The 18,565-nt window shown below is 40.3% G+C and overlaps 2 protein-coding genes across 7 annotated transcripts in view; both read left to right on the forward strand.

The window, feature by feature from the left end:
* Nucleotides 1-7,973, forward strand: part of PIK3CA (phosphatidylinositol-4,5-bisphosphate 3-kinase catalytic subunit alpha) — a 42,597-nt gene extending 34,624 nt beyond the window's left edge. For all 4 annotated transcript variants that reach the window (XM_068692896.1, XM_068692899.1, XM_068692898.1 and 1 more), the window contains exons 20-21: nt 16-167; nt 855-7,973. In XM_068692896.1, coding sequence (XP_068548997.1) covers nt 16-167; nt 855-1,125 — 423 coding nt within the window. In that variant the 3' untranslated portion in view covers nt 1,126-7,973. The remainder of the gene's footprint in view (nt 1-15; nt 168-854) is intronic.
* Nucleotides 7,974-10,710: 2,737 nt separating this feature from the next.
* ZNF639 (zinc finger protein 639) lies at nt 10,711-16,651 on the forward strand. 3 transcript variants are annotated; one of them, XM_068692900.1, is made up of 6 exons: nt 10,711-10,850; nt 11,427-11,530; nt 12,081-12,148; nt 12,741-12,848; nt 13,684-13,827; nt 14,115-16,651. In XM_068692900.1, the coding sequence occupies exons 3-6, from the start codon at nt 12,091-12,093 to the stop codon at nt 15,260-15,262; spliced, it is 1,458 nt and encodes a 485-aa protein (XP_068549001.1). In that variant the 5' UTR covers nt 10,711-10,850; nt 11,427-11,530; nt 12,081-12,090; the 3' UTR covers nt 15,263-16,651. The 3 variants fall into 3 exon arrangements, with proteins under 3 accessions (XP_068549001.1, XP_068549003.1, XP_068549002.1); XM_068692902.1 differs by having other exon boundaries at nt 13,684-13,821; XM_068692901.1 differs by lacking the exon at nt 10,711-10,850 and adding an exon at nt 11,000-11,052.
* Nucleotides 16,652-18,565: the final 1,914 nt, after the last annotated feature.

Genomic DNA, 18,565 nt, shown 5'->3' on the forward strand with positions numbered 1-18,565 from the left:
TTTTGTCTTTCCAAGCTGTTTCACATTGACTTTGGCCACTTCCTTGATCATAAGAAGAAAAAATTTGGTTATAAAAGAGAGCGTGTGCCATTTGTCTTAACACAAGACTTTTTAATAGTGATTAGTAAAGGAGCCCAAGAATGCACCAAAACAAGAGAGTTTGAAAGGTGAGCAGCTTTTTTAAGCATTTAAATTCCAGAGTGTTTTGTATATAAAATGCACTTTAATGCTGTGTTATTTTAATTATATTGCCTGTTTGAATGCTGCACTGAAGCTTTACTTGCATTTTTGTCTTAACCTGACTTACATTCGTGATTGCAGCATAAACTGGCATTTCTCACCCAATGTTGTAATAAAGCAAATGCCCATCTTCAGTGCATTCTGCAGAATATCTGAGGAGGAACAGTTACCTCCTCCACAAAATTACAGGAGAGAATTGTCTCTGTCACTGGTAATAACCAGGAAAGCACTGTGTTTGCAGCAGTGTATCGGGAAACTTGCTTTATAATCTGAAATGTCAGCAGCAATAACTAAAATGTCTCTGTGAACTCCCTTAGACTTGTGTTGAACATCTGCACAAACTGCGAATGAGGATTGAAGCTAGAAAGCTTGTCTGTAATTTGTCCGTTGTGTCAGTCTGACCCCTGTGGAGTTTTACAGAAGTTAAGATCACCTAAGTAGGAAGATGAGGGTATCTTTTAGCAACGTTTTGATGTTCTTGTTAGACTATTACTTGATATTACTAGATTATTAGACTAAAAATATCTACCAATAGCCTGAAAACATGTTTAGAAATCACAAATGCATCTAACAGGCATCTACACTGAGCTCTTTTTCTTCCCCATCTTTTCCAGGTTTCAAGAGATGTGTTATAAGGCTTATCTAGCAATTCGGCAGCATGCCAATCTGTTCATAAATCTCTTCTCCATGATGCTTGGCTCAGGAATGCCAGAACTGCAGTCCTTTGATGATATTGCATACATTCGAAAGACCCTTGCATTGGACAAAACTGAGCAGGAAGCTCTTGAGTACTTCATGAAGCAAATGAATGATGCTCACCATGGTGGCTGGACAACAAAAATGGACTGGATCTTCCACACAATAAAGCAACATGCTTTGAACTGAAATGAAAGCAAAGAAAACAAGAACTGAACAACCCGCTTTGTGGGTACTGCACTGTTAATACCCGTTAGCAGCAAAGACTGGTTGCATAGGAATTGCACAAACCATGAACGACATTAGAACTTACGGCAAAAATAAGAGATGAACTGTACAGACAACTGTTGAAAAATAATGTAAAACAGGGTTTCAGATAGCACTAAAATTGTACACTTCAAAACTTAAGCTTTAGTATGATGTGTGACTTCATGTTATGCCTTAAGCCCAAAAAGGTAAACTTGGAAGAATGTTTCCTTTTTTCATTTGATAGGATAAATTAGAAGGAAAAAGAAAATAGTGCTAGCATGAATATAGAGTCCATCACATATTACCTTAGATCTGGTACAGCAGCTAGAGACTATGCTGGACTGAAAAGCATTGAAAGACAGTTCACGTGATAGTGGATATTTAAATGCAGCATAGTTTGAAGGGAAGGAGTTTAAGCTCAAAGATCTAAAAATAATAGTGAGAGGACAGTGCCTTTTAAAATGCGCTCAGAGGCATTAACATATATGGGGTTTAGATGAACCTTTGATTTCTGGGTCTGTCATCTGCACAGTTTCTGATAGCAGTAGGAGATCGGCCCGTTCAGGATGGTGTTTCTTCTGCTCAGTATTTCTAGGGGTGCAATTCATACCTTCACAAAGAAACTCTTCTTACCATCCCCCAAAACTGACTAACCTGGAAATTAAATGGTCAGAATTGGGTTTAGTGCAACAAAGAGTTGTAGTGTTCATCTTAGGTTTGCTTTAATCTAACTTGAACTGAATAGATTTTTTTCATACATGTTTTCCAGAACCTAAAGAAAGGTGAGTTATTAAAATTATTGAAAGATTATTTTTTTATAAAGGCTATTTATATAATAGGAACTATTATTAATATATATTCTTTATTTACATGATTTGTCCAATATTCACTCTTTTAATTTTGCAGCCCAGTTCTATCTGTCCAAGACTCCCGTTTCCATTAGTGTCACCGAAGGTGACCAGATATACTCCTAGGACCAAATTCAGCCCTGGTGAAAGAGGACACAAGTAGCATTGAAGAAGTGGGGGAGACACCCACTAATGCCAGAGGTGAACTTGGCCTGATTCTTTTTTGAAAACAAAAACAAAGCAAAAAAACAACACACATTGGGGCAATACTCTTCACATTACTGAAGTGGTATGCTGGCTATTCAAGGAACGTATGTTTAAACCCTCAACCTTTGGGTCCACCATTTCTCCTCTTTCTTCCTCCTCTGGAAGTGGTTGTTTAATCCAGTAACTGATACATCAGAAATAGCTGTTTAGATTTTCAATATGATCAGTAACAAGCAGTTCAACATACAGCAGATACATTTGGCTAGCTCAAAGCATGTGGAGTTACCAAACATTTTATAGCTTTGTCTGTTTTGTGTGTGTGTAATATATATTTGTAAATCTAGTTGTTGTCCTCCAACACAATTATGATGTGTGCAATCAATTAAATTGGCACCACTTTTTGAAACTGTTCAGAGTACCAAGGATGTCAGATTGCCCTTATGCACAACTTCAGGTAGGACTGTTTTTCTAACTACTAAACAGGTTTTTTAATTAGTGAAACACATGATTCTGAGGGTGATGTTCACCCTAACATTTTAAACTCACTAGATTGGCAGCACTTGAAGTGAATTCCAGAGGTCTGGGGGCTTTCGGGGGTTCAGCTCATTCACTTGCAAACACACACCGAGGTGCCACTCAAAAAGTGCAATACCACATGTAATATAAAATATGCTGACAGCTGGTGTTAGATTAGAATATAAGTATATAAATAAACTGTACTTTGTGCAGGCTGTACTGATGAGGTAATGAGTGGTTGGCTTCATTTAGCAAATTGTAATATATTAAAAATGTGCAATTGATTACATTATGAAAGACTTTGGGGATTGTAAAGGCAAGACTTAGGTCTTTCAAGACACTTTCATAGTCAAGCTCTTGCAGTTAATTACTGTACACATAGATACTTGACAATGTTCTGGGGGGAAACCTGTTTTTGTGAAGACTATAGAAGTTCCACGAATAGTACGGGGAATGTGAAGTTTTATTTCCTTAGTTTTACTAAACATTTTGGAATAGTCCAACAGACTTCCCATTATTCTTTGACTGTTACATATTCCTTTTTGCTCACATGAATATTTTCACTCCTGCTAACCTTGGTCATACTTTCTAGAGCAAAATTAACCTTTGTACATACTACCTTGCAGTCAACACTAATGGTGTAGCTCTTTGAAAACACATCTTTGTTTCAGTGAGTTCAAATTGTTTAGTTCACAAAATCTGAAACCCTGTTGGCTGTAACTCTTAATTTAATAGAGTAAACTCATTGCACAAATGCCATATGAGGTGCTATATTATCCTTATTTATCTGTTATTGAAACAATGTTTTACCTTCTTTATATAAGAGATGGTTGGACTTCTCCAGTCTGGATGAAAAGATCAACTCAAATTTATTGCATCCTATGAGCCCAACTTCTTTTGTACTTTACCCCTTCCTAGCCATTTGCTTCTGTAAATATGGGTATGTCTTTCAGTTCAAGCATACAGTGTTCTGCACCCTTTTTGCACAAACAGAAAGGTATGAGGAATCAGGCTCTGTTTCTAAAAGTTCTTGCAACTAAATGCTGTGCACAAGCTGTAGAATTTCACATAGACATCTAATAAAAGAAAGGAAACTCCATAGTGATATAGACATAATATGATTTGGGGTAATTATAGTTTAAAAAAAAAAGTAGAGGAAGATCATGGGCTTTAAGCTATTGTTCCTGCCACAGTCAGGGTGAGCTTTTGGAAAACATTCTGCCAGTGTTCTGGGGGAAAAACAAAACACTTTTTACAGCTTCAAAGCGTTTAACACTAATTACTTTATCCTGGTATGCCAGTTTTGTGCTAATACAATTTCACTGCAGTGGAATTTTATATTGACTTACATTGGTGTAAATAAGATCTCATCTATTCTCAGTATCAGAAGTAAGATCTGCTTACAGACTGTAAAAGCACCTATAGCTGAGCTCTATGTTTTTACAGATTGCTTGGAATTTGAATTTTTTCTTTAATTATTCCCACTTCATGGAGATTTGAAAATGTTCCCTTCTGTTCTGAGAATCAGCTGCACAAAACGCCAAGTAGCTTATTTTGAGCTTGAACTGAATCTGAACACCTTGCTCCTGCAAAATTCCATAAGAGGACTGCCAGAGCAAGGAGCCCAGCACTGGGCCATCCATTTTATTACAAAGCATTAGGAAATGGTGATTTAGTGAAATTTAAAGACTAACCTTTTCAACTGTGAAGCTATTCATGTTTGATTTAATGACAAGACAGGTTGCTGCTGACTAGTTTTTCATAAATTAAATTCTTTGCTTTCCTAAAGGTAGCTGAAAAAGCACCTCTGACTTAAGCACACCTTTCTGTTCTGAAGGAGTGCATTTGTAGTTTCTTCAGACTTGCAGTCAGTATAATTTGAAAGAAAGAAAAAAGCATTTAAGCATTTAAATAAAACCAAAACTGTTAGTGGTTTCGTATCTTGTGGAGAAGATATAAGCCTGCATATTAAGGGCAATATAGAAATAACCAAGCTTGTAGAGAACTTTGTATGTGATGACCCTGCTGGTGGTGTTTTGGAGGGTTGTTCTTGTTTCCAACTTCGCTTTTTATGTAAAATGTTATAAGCCCTTTAGCAGTCAGTAGCCCATGTTCATGGACAGATTGAAGGCATTTTCTTTGCTTTGTCATTTTATAACTGGCATGTTCCAGTGTCTGTTCGTAATTGTGAATTCCTCCTGTTTTGCGTGTCTGTACAGGTTGCAGACCTGGGCTGGACCCATTCAAAACAAAAGCCACTTAAATTACTGTTTTGTTGAAGACTTTGACATCTTTAAAATGCTTCAAGTTAATGAAAATGGTGTGGTATTACAGAGAATTGTAACTTGCTGCTTCTGAGTTGTTTTTTTTTTTTTTTATCTTCCATGTTTCTTTCTCCTGTTCTAGTTTTACTTGAATGGAAGAACCACACTTCTTTTGTTGGGTTTATTTTTTTTTAACACTATGTAGCTGTTGTTGCAGATCGTTGAATCTCCATTTTAGTTTTGCAATACATGTTTCATACAAATGATTTTTTTTACCTTTTTTCATGCTGAAAGTTGTCTCAGTTTAAGTAAGGCTCTATCTGTCCAAAAAGATGTGTAGCTCAGCACCCCTGCAGCTGATCACATGTGCGTTGTTTTTTAATCTGTGTTGATGAAAGAAGCCAACTGGAAACTAGATAAAGAAGCTTTCTGTCTGCATACATTAACCAAATCGATAGGTGCTCTGGTGTTGGAGAAAATCTGATTTCACTTTATGCTGATACAACGCTGATTTTGTGAGAATCACTCTGGATTCACACTAGCATATGAAATCAGAATTAGGCTCCATGTATATTAAAGCCCCAGATTGCTTATTTGTATGATTCAGTGTGAGAGCTGTTCTCTTCATGAGGGATGTTTACTAGCTGCTCAGTTAAACCCTTGACAATTTCACTTTGAAATACTTTCTTTATTAACTAGCCTTTAGCTCTCTAATTCATAGCTGCAGTAGTCTTGTCTGTAGTTACCTTTACTTGTGAGACCTCCAGGATTTTTATTGCTTGCTAGCTTAAGGAAAACTCTTAAATATTTTCTCTTCCTATTCTTTCATAGTGTTAAGACTTGCAAACCCACACTCAGGAGAAACACAGTAGTTCTTAATCCAGTATCTGCAGTACAGTGGCCTTCTTGGCTTCTGAGTTTTATGGGGTAGACTTAAAAGGATGAGATCTTACTGTGTTAGCATTCCTGACTAATCCAGAGGTGGATCCCTTTCTCCATCTCTCTTCCTTTCCCTTTCCAACACCCACCTCCCCCAAAACAAACATGCCCATGGCATAAGGGTAACTTGAACCATTTGTAAGAGAAGATTGATTGAAGCGATGCTCTGTCTGTTGGTTTTCCATTGGTTTGCATAAACATGTTTTAAGTGTCCTTACTGTCACTTCTGTATGTGACGCAAAATATTTTCAGCATGAAGAAAGCCAAAAAAAAAAATATTCAACCCTATCTTGACTCCTGAAATACTGGTGCCAATTTCCCAGTAGCTGTAAACCGGTTTAGGAACCGTTTAGCTCAGTGTTACCGTAGCAATGTGGTTAGGAACCTGATCCAGTATTAGAGTTAATCACAGTTAAACCTGGCAGTTGTATTGCTGAAGTTACAGAAAGCCTAACTCGAGCAGAAACTTTCTTCTGCAAATCTTTTGTTTGCTGTACTTAATCCGTGAAGGCCAAAATGTGGATATTCACAGCTGGAATCCAGTTCTGTTTGTTTCTTTGATCTATGTATATTTAATCTGTTCTCAGGCTTTATTAATAGTGTTCTATAGCCTAGATTATCAGCTGTCCGAAGTTGTCTTTGTTTGATGTAGGGAAGGGAGAAGAGGAAGGAGAAAGAGATGAATCCTTATCTTATTCATCGCCTCTTGTGAAGATAAACATAACTTCTTCCTCCGAAAGCATCATCCTTTCTCCTTGCCCTCTCACCTCTGCAAGTTTTAAGCGTGAATAGCCACATACACTACCAAAATCCACTTGCCTGGTGGAGAAAATGATTCTAAAAACAAAAAGTTTGTAAATATATATGGGTGCAGTCTGTCCTGGATTCTAGGGTTTGAAGTTTGGAAAGTCTTGTTGCTACAAGCGGCACCATGATGGCAGGAGCTGCCACAGAATCATAGATGGCTGAGGTTGGTAGCAGCCTCGGGATCTTCTGGTCCAACTGCCCCGTTTGCAGGAGCAGGCTGCCCAGCACATCCACCAGCCAGGCTCAGAGGATCTCCAGAAAAGGAGAACCAACAGTAAAAGTTTTGTTTTTCTTGATGTTCGAATGAAATTCCATCTATTTCATTGCCCTCTTGCAGGGCTGCACTGAGAAGCCTTGCCTGTCTGTTTTACTCCTTGCCATCAGGTATTTGTATATGTTGACAAGATGCCCCTTGAGCTTTCTCTTCACCAGGCTTAAACAATCCCAGCTCTCTGAGCCTCCCCTTGTATCCCTTCACTGTCTTCATGGCCCTTCGCTGGACCTGCTCCAGTGTGCCAGTGTCTTTCATACTGGGGAGGCCAGCAGCACTGGCTCGGTCTCTCCGGCTCTGAGCAGAGGGGAAGGATCAAGGATCACCTCCCTTGACCAGGATCCCGCTGGCATTTTGCATGGTTAGAGCCCAGGAGGGTGCATTCTCTTGATGCTTCTCTTGCTTTGTTGAAGTTAGTAGCAGTTACACGTCTCCATCAAAAAAGGGAGTATGAACACCCACCAGTGCTTGAAATACTTCTTAAAAAAAAATGAGACAATTATCTTTGAAATAACCACTACTGGGGGCGGGGGGGAATGTTGCAATGTGTATGTCATTCTGTAATAAAGGTCCTGTGGTATAATAGTTAGGAAGCAAGACATTTTTAGTAATAATGGGCCAAAAAAGTATTTAAGATGCAGCAAGATGCATGTGTTGTCGTACTGAGAATAGTCTTGCAGTACATTTAAGGAAAAAAAAAAATAGAAAAAGAAAAAAAAAACTTTTTCCCTTCTGCTGTGCTAAAGACAAGTTTGGCCTATGACACTTATTGTAGTTCATGTTCATGGGAAACTGTAAAAAGTCTGCTTTTTATTTATCTTCGCGGTCTGTATCACATGCTGTTTATTAAAAAAACTACTTTTGTTTGGTTTTTATCACACTTTTGAGTGTTACTGTATATACTAACAACTAAATTAAAATAATATGGTTGGTACACTTGTGAATCCTGAAGTGAGAATTTAAGGAAACTTGAGTCTTGGAGGTGTGATTTGTTGTTTCAGCTCTTCTAAAAAGGAGATTAAAAATTTTGTGCATCTGTTAATTTAGGTGGGGTGAAAAATACTGAAATAGAATTTGCATTATTTATGGGTATGGCCAAGTGAGAGGTCTTAACAGCACATGGCATTCATTCTTGTACATGTTGATCCTCAAAATAAGTAACTTTAATTTTAGGCATGGTCTGTCAAAGCTGTGAGAAGAGAGCGGACAATATTTAAGTGTTTCAGCTGAATGGTTGTAAAGCCTCTGCTAAGTCAATCTGGTTTGGTTCTGAAAAATATCCTTGGCGTTTCATCACCAAAACTATATTTAAAAATGAAGATTAGGTCATATTTTTGTATCTGATACTGATTTTGAAAGATTGAGAAACATATTTGGGAAATTACTCAATGGCAAGAATAAGACCATGAGGCTGTAATAGAATTGCTGAAGTTCATCTGTGGAAAGGCTGGTCTATTTTCGACTTCAATTTCCAACAAATTGCTATTGTGGGAGGCATGTGAGTTTTCTTGATGAGAATTTTGCTTTTTTTGGAGGGATGAGAAAAGTATCAAGATGTAATCAGGTCGCTGCTAAGCATCTTTGATGCCCTCAGTAAGTTTTAAACTTCGTGCAGTGGTCAATTCTGTTTCAGATGACCTCTGCCTAGTTTCACAAAGGGCTGTGGGCCAGCAAATGCTCAGCCTACCCTGGATCTGAACGCTTAATTAAAGATGGACATTCATCATCCTTACACTGATTTTGAAATTCAAGTGGAGCTCTAATCTGGAGAGGACTCTCATTGCCCTCTCACTAAAAGTCTTAAGGGAAGCCCTGAAATCTCCATGCTCCATAGCTCCCTCAGTTTCTCTGTGAAATGTGGGTCAGGCTGGGGCCTTCCAGGAAGGAAATTAAGTTCCATTACAGGTAGCGAAGTCACCTGGATTTGTCATCCCCTTGGCTGCAGAACAAGATACTCTGCCTTCGTAGCTTGTAAGGTCAAAGCTGGTATGTCTCCAAGTTCCAACAGCAGCCTGCCCTTCACTGCTACAGGTGGGTAAAAGTTGTCCCTGTGAGCTACACATTCTGATGTCATTGTCAAAAAAAAAAAAAAGTTTACCCCATCCTTCCTTATTTCAGTACAGATATATCCATGCTAATGGAATCGAACATCACTTGTGTTGCCTGTTTAAACCACAAGGTGACTACCCCTGGGCTTCTTTATATATCTGGTTGGAATGGGTTCTGAGTGCTTAAAAGCTGACCCAGATCTGTCTGAACATCCCAGGCACGTGAGGGTTTTGAAAGTGAGATTAATTTAGATTTTTCTGTCAAAAGCATTGATGAGCCCGTCTGGTGCCTGTGACTTTGAACTGGATCTATGGCTTCAAAGGGGATCCTCCTCAGACATTTCTTTCTTGGACTCGGTCTCGGCTTCCTAGCTGACAGGTGTGTGTTTGGGCTGTGCTGCTTTGTGTGGAGAAGAAATCAGTCAAAAGGTACAGACGATGTATTGTGCTTTATGTGACAGTGACTTGGTTAGCCTGGTTGTGTCTCACTGAGCAGGACTGAATTCAAAGGAAAGAGTTTTCTTTTTTTTCCCTCTTTTTCCCTTGGCAAAGTACAAATAATAAATTCCCATTACTGCCCTCCACTGGAAGCTGGGGAAAGTGCTTCTCCCCTCCCCGCCCCCCCTTTTTCCCCCCAAATATTTACATAGAAAACGTTTTAGTGAATAAAGGGAGAAATACGTGGGCATCTACACCTTTGGGTGGCTATAGCCAGTTTATAAGAAATTTATCACAAACCATCTTGGAGTAAGCTCAGGTTCTATGTCTGGAATAAGCAGTAGAGAACAAACTGAAGTGGGATGCTAGTATGTCCAGTTTCAACTCCCAGCTAATGAATAAAACAGATGAGATGCAAGGTATAACTTCTTATTAATCACTGGAACAGTAACATTAGGGATGTTGTGGATTGTCTGTTAATTGAGAGCTTTTAATTTTTTAAATTAGTTAACTTCAGGCTAACCTAGAGCACAGCAGTTCAATAAAGGGAAGATTTGATAAAATTCCACGATCTGCTTTGTCATCAAACTAAGTGACTGTAATAGTCTGCCTTGTCTCTTCAAAATAAATAATGACTTTATTTTCCAAGGTATAAAGGTACCATTTGAAATACCCTGCTTTGTGGGGAGATACAGACTCACAGAATGGCACCTTAAAGATCACCTTTAAAGATGATAGGGCAGGCTGTCACTGTTCTTTTATTTTTATCCCACTGTGACATAAAAAAGTGAGCAAAAAAGGGGGATTCTGTTGTGATATTCTTGGAAGAAGGTTGAAAAGGGGATGGAGCGTTATTATAACTTCCTTAACCCTTATTTTATATTGATTCTTCTCCAGAGGAGCCGATACAAAAAGCTCTGTGCTTGATGAGCATCGTGCTCTATCTCCTCTGTAACACGGGACCAAGGCCCAACGCTATGGTGATGACCCTGTCAGTCCTGAGGCGGGCTTCAGCAGTGCCAGGGGTTACTGCCTGCAGCTGAAACCACGCTGTGAAGCAGGCAAAAAGCGGCCCTGGGAGCACCTTTCGAGGCTGAGAGGACGGCTCCGGTCCAAACGAGCCCTCCCTCAGCGCCATACCGGGTGCCGAGCCCTCCCCTCACGGCGCAGCCCCTCACGGCCGCCATTCCCTGCCGTGCCCCTCAGGGGGCGCCATGGCGGCGGCCTCCCGCCCGCCCCGCTCCGCCCCTTCCCCCGCGGGGAGCGCCGCGTCCGGGGGCGGCAGCGGCGGCCGGGGCTGGGCGCGGGGAGCGGAGCCGAGCGGGAGGTGAGTCCCGGAGGCGGGGGCTGCACGGGCGGGGAGCGGCCGCCGGCATCGCCCGGGGAGCGGGGTGGCTCCCTCCGTCCCTCCCTCCCGCCCGCCCGCCGTTGGCCCCGCCGGGCGCGGCGCCCGCTCGCCGCCCGCCCCCATCTTAGCGCTGCCCCGGCGCCATTTGAAGCCCGAGCCCGTGGCCGTGCCCCCGTCCCCGGTACCGGGCGGAGCCGCCGGGATAAAACCCCCGGGGGGAGGGGGCCCTGGGTGCTGCTGGGGAAGGGCCGGTTCAGGCCGGGCTCACCGGGACGGTGCCGATGCGCTGGGGGCTGCTTGGCGGCGAACCGCCGCGGTGCTCTGCTGCCACCTCCATTTCTTCTCCTGTCCCCAGCAGCTGCCAAGCGCAGCCAAAGTCAGCTAACCCGGCACAAAAGGAGAACAGCATGCGCTTCGTGCATTTTAACGCTAATTTGAATATAAACTTTGTATGTTGTTTCCTCGCCTCTATTTCAATAGCTTCACGGTCAGCAATGTTTCTGATGTGACTTCTTATTTTTGGTTTAAACCGTTTTAAATTCTGTCACTCCACAGATGTAAATCTTCAAGTCCTGATGCGTTCACTACATGTGGGAGCTGCACAGCCATCAGCTTCCTAGCTGCTCTCCTTGCTGATACTGAAGAGTCTAGGATTTGGGGTAAGGTGACATTTCTGTTAATGTTGCCAATGTGCCTCAGAATATCCTATGTCTGACAAAAGGCTGCAGAATGCAGAATGTTTCTAATGAGCACTTGAGTGATTGGAGTCTTGACCTGTGTCTTTATCGTAAGCCTCCTCATTATTTTGTTCCAAGGCAGGGATATGAGCCTAGACTCCATTACCTATGTGCATTTGTTGCATTCTTAACTGTAACAGAATGGGCTGGATGGGGTAAGGCAGTAGAAAAGGTTGCCCAGGGAAGCTGTGGATGCTCCGTTCCTGGAGGTGTTCAGGACCAGGTTGGACAAGGCCCTGGACAACCTGATCTGATGGGAGGTGTCCCTGCCCATGGCAGGGGGGTTGGGGCTAGATGGGCTTTAAGATTCCTGCCAACCCAAGCCGTTCTAGGATTCTATGAAAAGCAATCTTGCGTGTGGTGTTTGGGTTTTCAAAATGTTTGTGTTATTTCATAAACTTGTGAAAGTTAAGAACTAGATAAAAGCAAGTCAGGCTAATTCTTAAACCTTTTCACTTTATGATTATTTTAGACCATTCAAAATGAACGAACATCCTAAAAAGAGAAAACGGAAGACTCTACACCCTTCTCGATATTCAGGTCAGTCTAGAGCTTGAGTTATGTACACACTTAAATTAGTTTAATTTGCTTCAGGTAATCACTTTATTATGAAAGGGGTACTTACATCAGGAAAATCAGTAACTTTCAGTAAAATCAGTAAAAGGGTAGGATAAGGAGCCTTGTTCTGAATGCATAGAGTAACCACTGCATGCTCCGTTATAAAGCCACTTTTGGTCAGCGCATCTGACCGGTTTTGTTCTGTACTCCCTGCACATTGGAAAGCTCGCACAAACCATAAAGGGAAGATTTTACTAACACACAAGGGGAGAAATTTCATGAAAGTTGGGTTGGGGGTGTCCGTAAGTTTTCAGCACTGAATTAACTGTGCTCTCGTCGCTATCTTCAGTGGAAGCAGAGATTGATAACAACTGCGTCTGATGCTCTGAACATCAGGACAGCAGCTGAAATCTGCAAATCAGAACAGTGATGTTATCAGACAGGCACAGAATCCTCACAACGTGGGAAGTAATAACATGGCCAGTGAGAAAAACTCTGGTGAATGTTAAATCCATATGTAGCTACATCAGTTTGTTAGTGTAAATACTAATTTTTTTTTTTATTTTTAATCTAGATTCCTCAGGTGCTACCAAATACATAGATAATAGTGGAATTCTTTCTGACCACTGCTATAGTGTCTGTTCTATGAAACAACCAGATATAAAATATTCTGAAAACAGAGGTAAGAGTGCACTTTGAGATCTTGTTCTGTAATCCTTAACTAAGTGTATTATACTCCTATTCACAGAAGTAAGTAGAATACAAAAATATGTAGTGGCAGACTTCTGCACATCATTCTCATCTGGTATGCCTAAGACTAGTGGAAGGTTGTTTAGTCATAATTCAAATATAATTTTCAAAGTAAAAAGTGACAACAACAAAAAGATGAGTCAATTTTAAAGCACTTAGAATGAAATTTAAACTTTATCTAAATATCCATTGGCCAGGTGACATAAATCCAATGTAGATTATCTATGAGTTGAGAGGAAGCATACTAGCAATAGTAACCTGTACTTCAGGAAAATGACTTTTTAATACAGCATCCACTAGTTGATGTAGAGTTTAACACTGGGCAGAGTAAATTTGAGGATGGACTTTTATTATATTTATTTTTCCTTTCACTCTAATAAATTGTCCAACAAGTATCCAGAAGTCTCTCAAAGTATATACCTTAAAATATGATGACCAGAAATACTTAAGGATATTAAAAAGATGCATCTTTCATATGTAAACCTTCATTTAAGAATTCTTTTTCCAGTGTAATCACCTGACTTTTTTCTGAAATTGTAAAGACAGAGTTGCCACCTTTTGAATTATTCTGTTGACTTTTGTATGTATGGAAATAATTTCTGCAGTGTTTAACTTTTTTCAATGTAGGTTACAATGTAAGTGGTATGTAAAGATAAATTTATATAACTAGAATAAGTAAATAGTAAGTAACATCTAGGTTAAATCAAGGGAGTCAGGGTGATGCTATAAAGGATGAATAATGACAAGACAATCTTTTGTCTTTGCAGGTAGATACCACAGTCCCGTGCAGAGCATAGACACAGATGATGATGGGAGTCCAGTGCACGCTGGCACTTCTCACTGGAGTGGGTCACATTCAAACGTTGTGGGGTTGCACTATACAGAACAGAAAAAGAAGGATAAAGGTAAAGGTAAATGTGTATTTGCAGCTGAGATGCTGGGAAGCTGGAGAGCGTGGATGTTAGCTTTTAATATAGCTGATATTTTCCTTCTTTGGTTTGATGTAAGAGATGAAAAATTTGTAGTTTACGTTATTCATGAGTTAATTAAAATGTTAAAATGTAGTCCTAGTGGCTGGGGAACAATAACTACTTTTTGTATTTATTAGCTATTACAGCTTACTGAAAAGTTAAATACGGACCCAGATTTTTTGCTGGATTTGTTTTTAACCTTTTGCTTGTATGATCTGTTTCTGTAGATAAAGCTACTAATAACGGAATGTGTAAAGACATATGTGATTCACCCATATTCAGTGACATCCCTGCAGAAGAGGAGAAACCTCTTGATATTCAAACTGTAGAAATTTCTACAACAGAAGTTAATGCTGTAGAAGTTCACGATATAGAAACACAAACTGTGTCACCTGAGAAGCTAGAAGCTGAGGATCTAGAGGAGATCCCTCTTGAAACCTGTAAAATCTTCGAGAAGAACCAGGCTTTGAACATCACAGCTCAACAGAAATGGCCTTTGCTGAGAGCAAACAGCAGCGGCCTGTACAAGTGTGAGCTCTGTGAGTTTAATAGCAAGTACTTTTCTGATTTAAAGCAGCACATGATACTGAAGCACAAGACCTGTACAGACACCCATGTCTGTAAAGTTTGTAAAGAGAGTTTCTCCAGCAAAATGCAGCTGATTGAACATGTAAAGCTACACGAGGAAGATCCGTACATCTGCAAGTACTGTGATTATAAAACGGTGATCTTTGAGAATCTGAGTCAGCACATAGCAGACACTCACTTCAACGACCACCTTTACTGGTGTGAGCAGTGTGATATGCAGTTCTCCTCGAGCAGTGAGCTGTACCTGCACTTCCAGGAGCACAGCTGTGACGAACAGTACTTGTGTCAGTTCTGTGAGCATGAAACAAACGATCCAGAAGATCTGCACAGCCACGTGGTGAATGAACATGCGTGTCGGCTGATAGAGTTAAGCGACAGCTACAACAACAAGGAGCGTGGACAGTACAGTCTCATAAACAAAATCAGTTTTGACAAATGCAAAAACTTTTTTGTATGCCAAGTGTGTGGCTTTAGGAGCAGGCTGCATACCAATGTCAACAGGCATGTTGCTATTGAACACACCAAAATATTCCCTCATGTTTGTGATGACTGTGGGAAGGGCTTTTCAGGTATGTTGGAGTATTGCAAGCATTTAAGCTCTCATTTATCTGAAGGGATTTATTTGTGTCAGTACTGTGAATATTCAACAGGACAGATTGAAGACCTTAAAACCCATTTGGATTTCAGGCATTCGGCAGATTTACCTCATAAATGTACTGATTGCTTAATGAGGTTTGGAAATGAGAAGGATCTTCTAAGTCATCTTCAGATACATGAGACAGCTTGATTACCTTTCCCTGTAATCAGTTTGTTAGAACCCAAATTAATTTTCAGTCACTAAAATGTATTAAATACAGTTTTAACAGCACTTGTACAATTCCGATGTTTTTGTATCAACAAAGCATGTATAACAACTTGGTGTTAATGAATTTCCTTACCTAGAGCTTCGTTAGGAATGATCACATTTACATGTGATGGGTCATATTCAGGGGGAGGGACAGTGGGAGTAGTTGCATGTTATAGTGGTTCCGATGCTCACCCTGTACTCTCACATTCAACGTACAAGACCAGCACTTTAGAGGTTTAAAAGGGACAAAGAGAAGGCCAACATCTAGGTCCATGCTTAAACAATGCACTGACCTCAATTGTGTATCCTACTCATTTTACCGCCTGCAGCAGCAGGTCACTGAGCTCATTTAGGAAGTTTCATCAACCTGCCAAAGATAAGTGTGTTCCAAAACTTCCCAGGCATGCAAGTCTCCACATGTCAGCCTGCATTTACCACCCTGTACTCCTGATAAGCTTCTAAAAGTGACCTGTTTTTCTCTTGGGGTACCTGTCCTATCTCATCATTTGCTTTGTCTTCGTTCAATGTTCTGTTTTAGCTCCTGCCTGTGGAACCAACCAACAATGCTTTCATCCACACATTACTACAGACCTCTCACATCATTTCTATCTCCTTTATTTGCCTTCAGTTCCCATGTTTCTCTTGATGCAACCCTTCCCAGAGTAGGGGGGTTGAAACTAGAAGGTCTTTAAGGTCCTTTTCAACCCAGGCCACTGATTCTATGCAATCCTGGCAGGGGTTGCTTGTGTGTAGACTGGGTCATGTTCTAAGGAGCCAATTGTAAGGGAATTTGTGAAATGTTCCAGATGAGAATGTCTAAAGAGCATGATTTTCATAATCTAGTTCTCACTGAAATGTCACCAACCTCATTTGGAGAAAGCTTCTATAAATGAGTTTATAATTACATAATTATAATTTTGTAGACTAAAAATTAGCTTTCTATCAATAGTAATTTGATGAAAGTTATTCTAAATCTGTAAATTTTAAACTATGTACTGCTTTAAAACACTGATATGGTATAAAAGTTTATTTAATCACTTTCAAATGATATAACACAGCTGTTCTGATTAGATAGTGCTGTTCAGGCATTACTGGCTTCATAAGTGAATTTTTAAGCTTCATTCCGTAGCTGTATTTCTGAGTGACTGATAGTTGGACAGATAATAAGGGTGAGGTCATTTAGATTGTGCTAGTTATCAGAGTGAAATAACCCATAAAATAGTGGTGGAGTTTACATTTCTGTATCACTTGTAAATTTGTAATGTAAGATTGTCTAATGCAAGATTTGTAGAGATATAATTAATGTATAAAACATTTCTTGATTGGTGAGATTTGGTGTTACCAGCTTCCGGGTGTGCAAGGGCTTTCACACTGAATTTTCAAAGCTATAAATATTGGCTATATAGTCAGTTAATGGAAGACCTGATTTATAGAGAAGTATTTCTAGAAATTCTGGAAACTAGACACTTCTTGCTTTGTAAGAGTAAGACCACTTTCATCATTTTGAAATGCTGATTTAGTACCAAATCTTACGTGTCATTGTTGAAAAGGACAACTTGACTGTATCCTAACTGTATTTTAGTTCATTGTATAGAGAATGACACTGTCTGTAGTAGAATTGCTAATTTCCTATTTTAAGCTCATTCATCATGGCTGGCTTAATATGGTAGCAATAATATAGTTAACAAAATACTAATGAGAATTATATATGGAAGGTTAATTTTGCTCATACGGGGATAAAGGGCTGGGGAATGCTGGTTCTTCTGTTAAGAGTCCAGGGGGAAAGACATTTCTTCATCCTTTTTTTTTTTTTTTTTTTTTTTTTTTAAATGTTTGTGTTTGCGCAGATCAGCATAGTGACCTGTGCAGGAAAACTGCATTTTCCTCATTGAAGAGGCTCTTTTGTAAAGGTATGGAGCCTGTGACAGAAAACTTGTGTTTTGACTCCTCAGTAGTTTCATGTCAACTTTTAAGTTGTATTGATTTCTGGTCTCTAAAATGGGAATTAAAACATGCCATAAGCATGTTTTGAAGCCAAACTCTTAACTAAAATGCACACCACAGTGTCTAGTAAGGAAATATATTCAAGTTTGACTTGGCATGGATTTTACAAATTAGGGACTAACATTAGGTTTGCTTATTTGATCTACCAGAAAGTAGATGGAAATTTATGTGGGCTGCTGGTCTCATTTTACTTAGGGAAGGCATGTTGATCCTAGTGAGGGCACTACATGGTAGCTGTGAATTAGAAAAGTTGGGCTTTTTCATTTGAAGTGTGCAGGTGGAAGGTCAGGCGTGGTGCATTGGGGTGAACTTGGAGCACGGGAGCACTGCCAGAGACAAAAGTCTTCTCTGAACCTTACGGCTTGAGCAGTTAGTCTCAGTCCTGGATTAGAGACATTAACTAGTAATCAGAAATATGTCAATACATGCTTTTCTTAGGGATGCTCAATAAGTGTGTCAAATTCATCAGTTTTTTATACAGATACCTGCAAGCTTCCTCTGCTTGAGTGGCAGCTAACTAAAAGCTATCCAAAATCACAGCACGGAAGTAATTTCTATTTGCTTTTTGCATTTGGGCCTTTGGGTTAGAAGTAGAAAGAGCATCTCAACTTCTGGGACCATTTTTGGTACTGAACAGGGGAAGTTCTTTACCTAGAAGATTCTGGGACCTTCAAAACTAAGATCCTACGAATTATTGCAGGAACTGAAATACAACGGATGAGTAACTCTGATTCTCCACACTGCTTATTAAGTGTCACTGATTTTCATTGGTGTTTGTGGCTGTTCCTATTTTCCTGTGCTCTCTTATGGGGATGTATCATGTGTATATATTTCCAGTGCTTGGACCTTGGGGAACAAATCACCTGTTTGTCACTCTAGGCGGCAGCTGAGTGATTAAACCAGGGTGCTGACAGAAGGCAGGGCCCGCAGTCAGGGCTCCTTTCCTTTGCCTTGGATTCCTGCCGTGCTTGGCAGGGGACGGGGCTTGTAACTCAGGGCACTTTTTGGGTACAAAAATCCCAAACTGAGGCTGGCAAGGAGAAGCAGCCAAACCTGAGTTCTGACCACAAAAATAAATAAATTAATTAAATGAAATACAAGGAAATGGAATAAAATGGAGAGGGGGAAAAAAAGGAGAAAAAAATCCTGTCAGCCCTGAGGAGCGCGGCAGGGCCCCCCCCACCCCCCTCCGTTTGCCCCGTCTCCATTTCGCGCCCAGCCGCCCCCCCGCCGCCCTGC

The sequence above is a fragment of the Anas acuta genome, chromosome 9, assembly GCF_963932015.1.
Source record: "Anas acuta chromosome 9, bAnaAcu1.1, whole genome shotgun sequence".
Taxonomy (NCBI): Eukaryota; Metazoa; Chordata; class Aves; order Anseriformes; family Anatidae; genus Anas; species Anas acuta.

What these genes read in the sequence shown, in the direction of transcription:
- ZNF639 (XM_068692900.1), top strand. Translation starts at nt 12,091, where the DNA reads ATGAACGAACATCCTAAAAAGAGAAAACGGAAGACTCTACACCCTTCT. An exon ending in AAAATATTCTGAAAACAGAG is followed by an intron (nt 12,849 to 13,683) that starts GTAAGAGTGCAC and finishes TTGTCTTTGCAG; the next exon opens with GTAGATACCACAGTCCCGTG. An exon ending in AAAGAAGGATAAAGGTAAAG is followed by an intron (nt 13,828 to 14,114) that starts GTAAATGTGTAT and finishes CTGTTTCTGTAG; the next exon opens with ATAAAGCTACTAATAACGGA.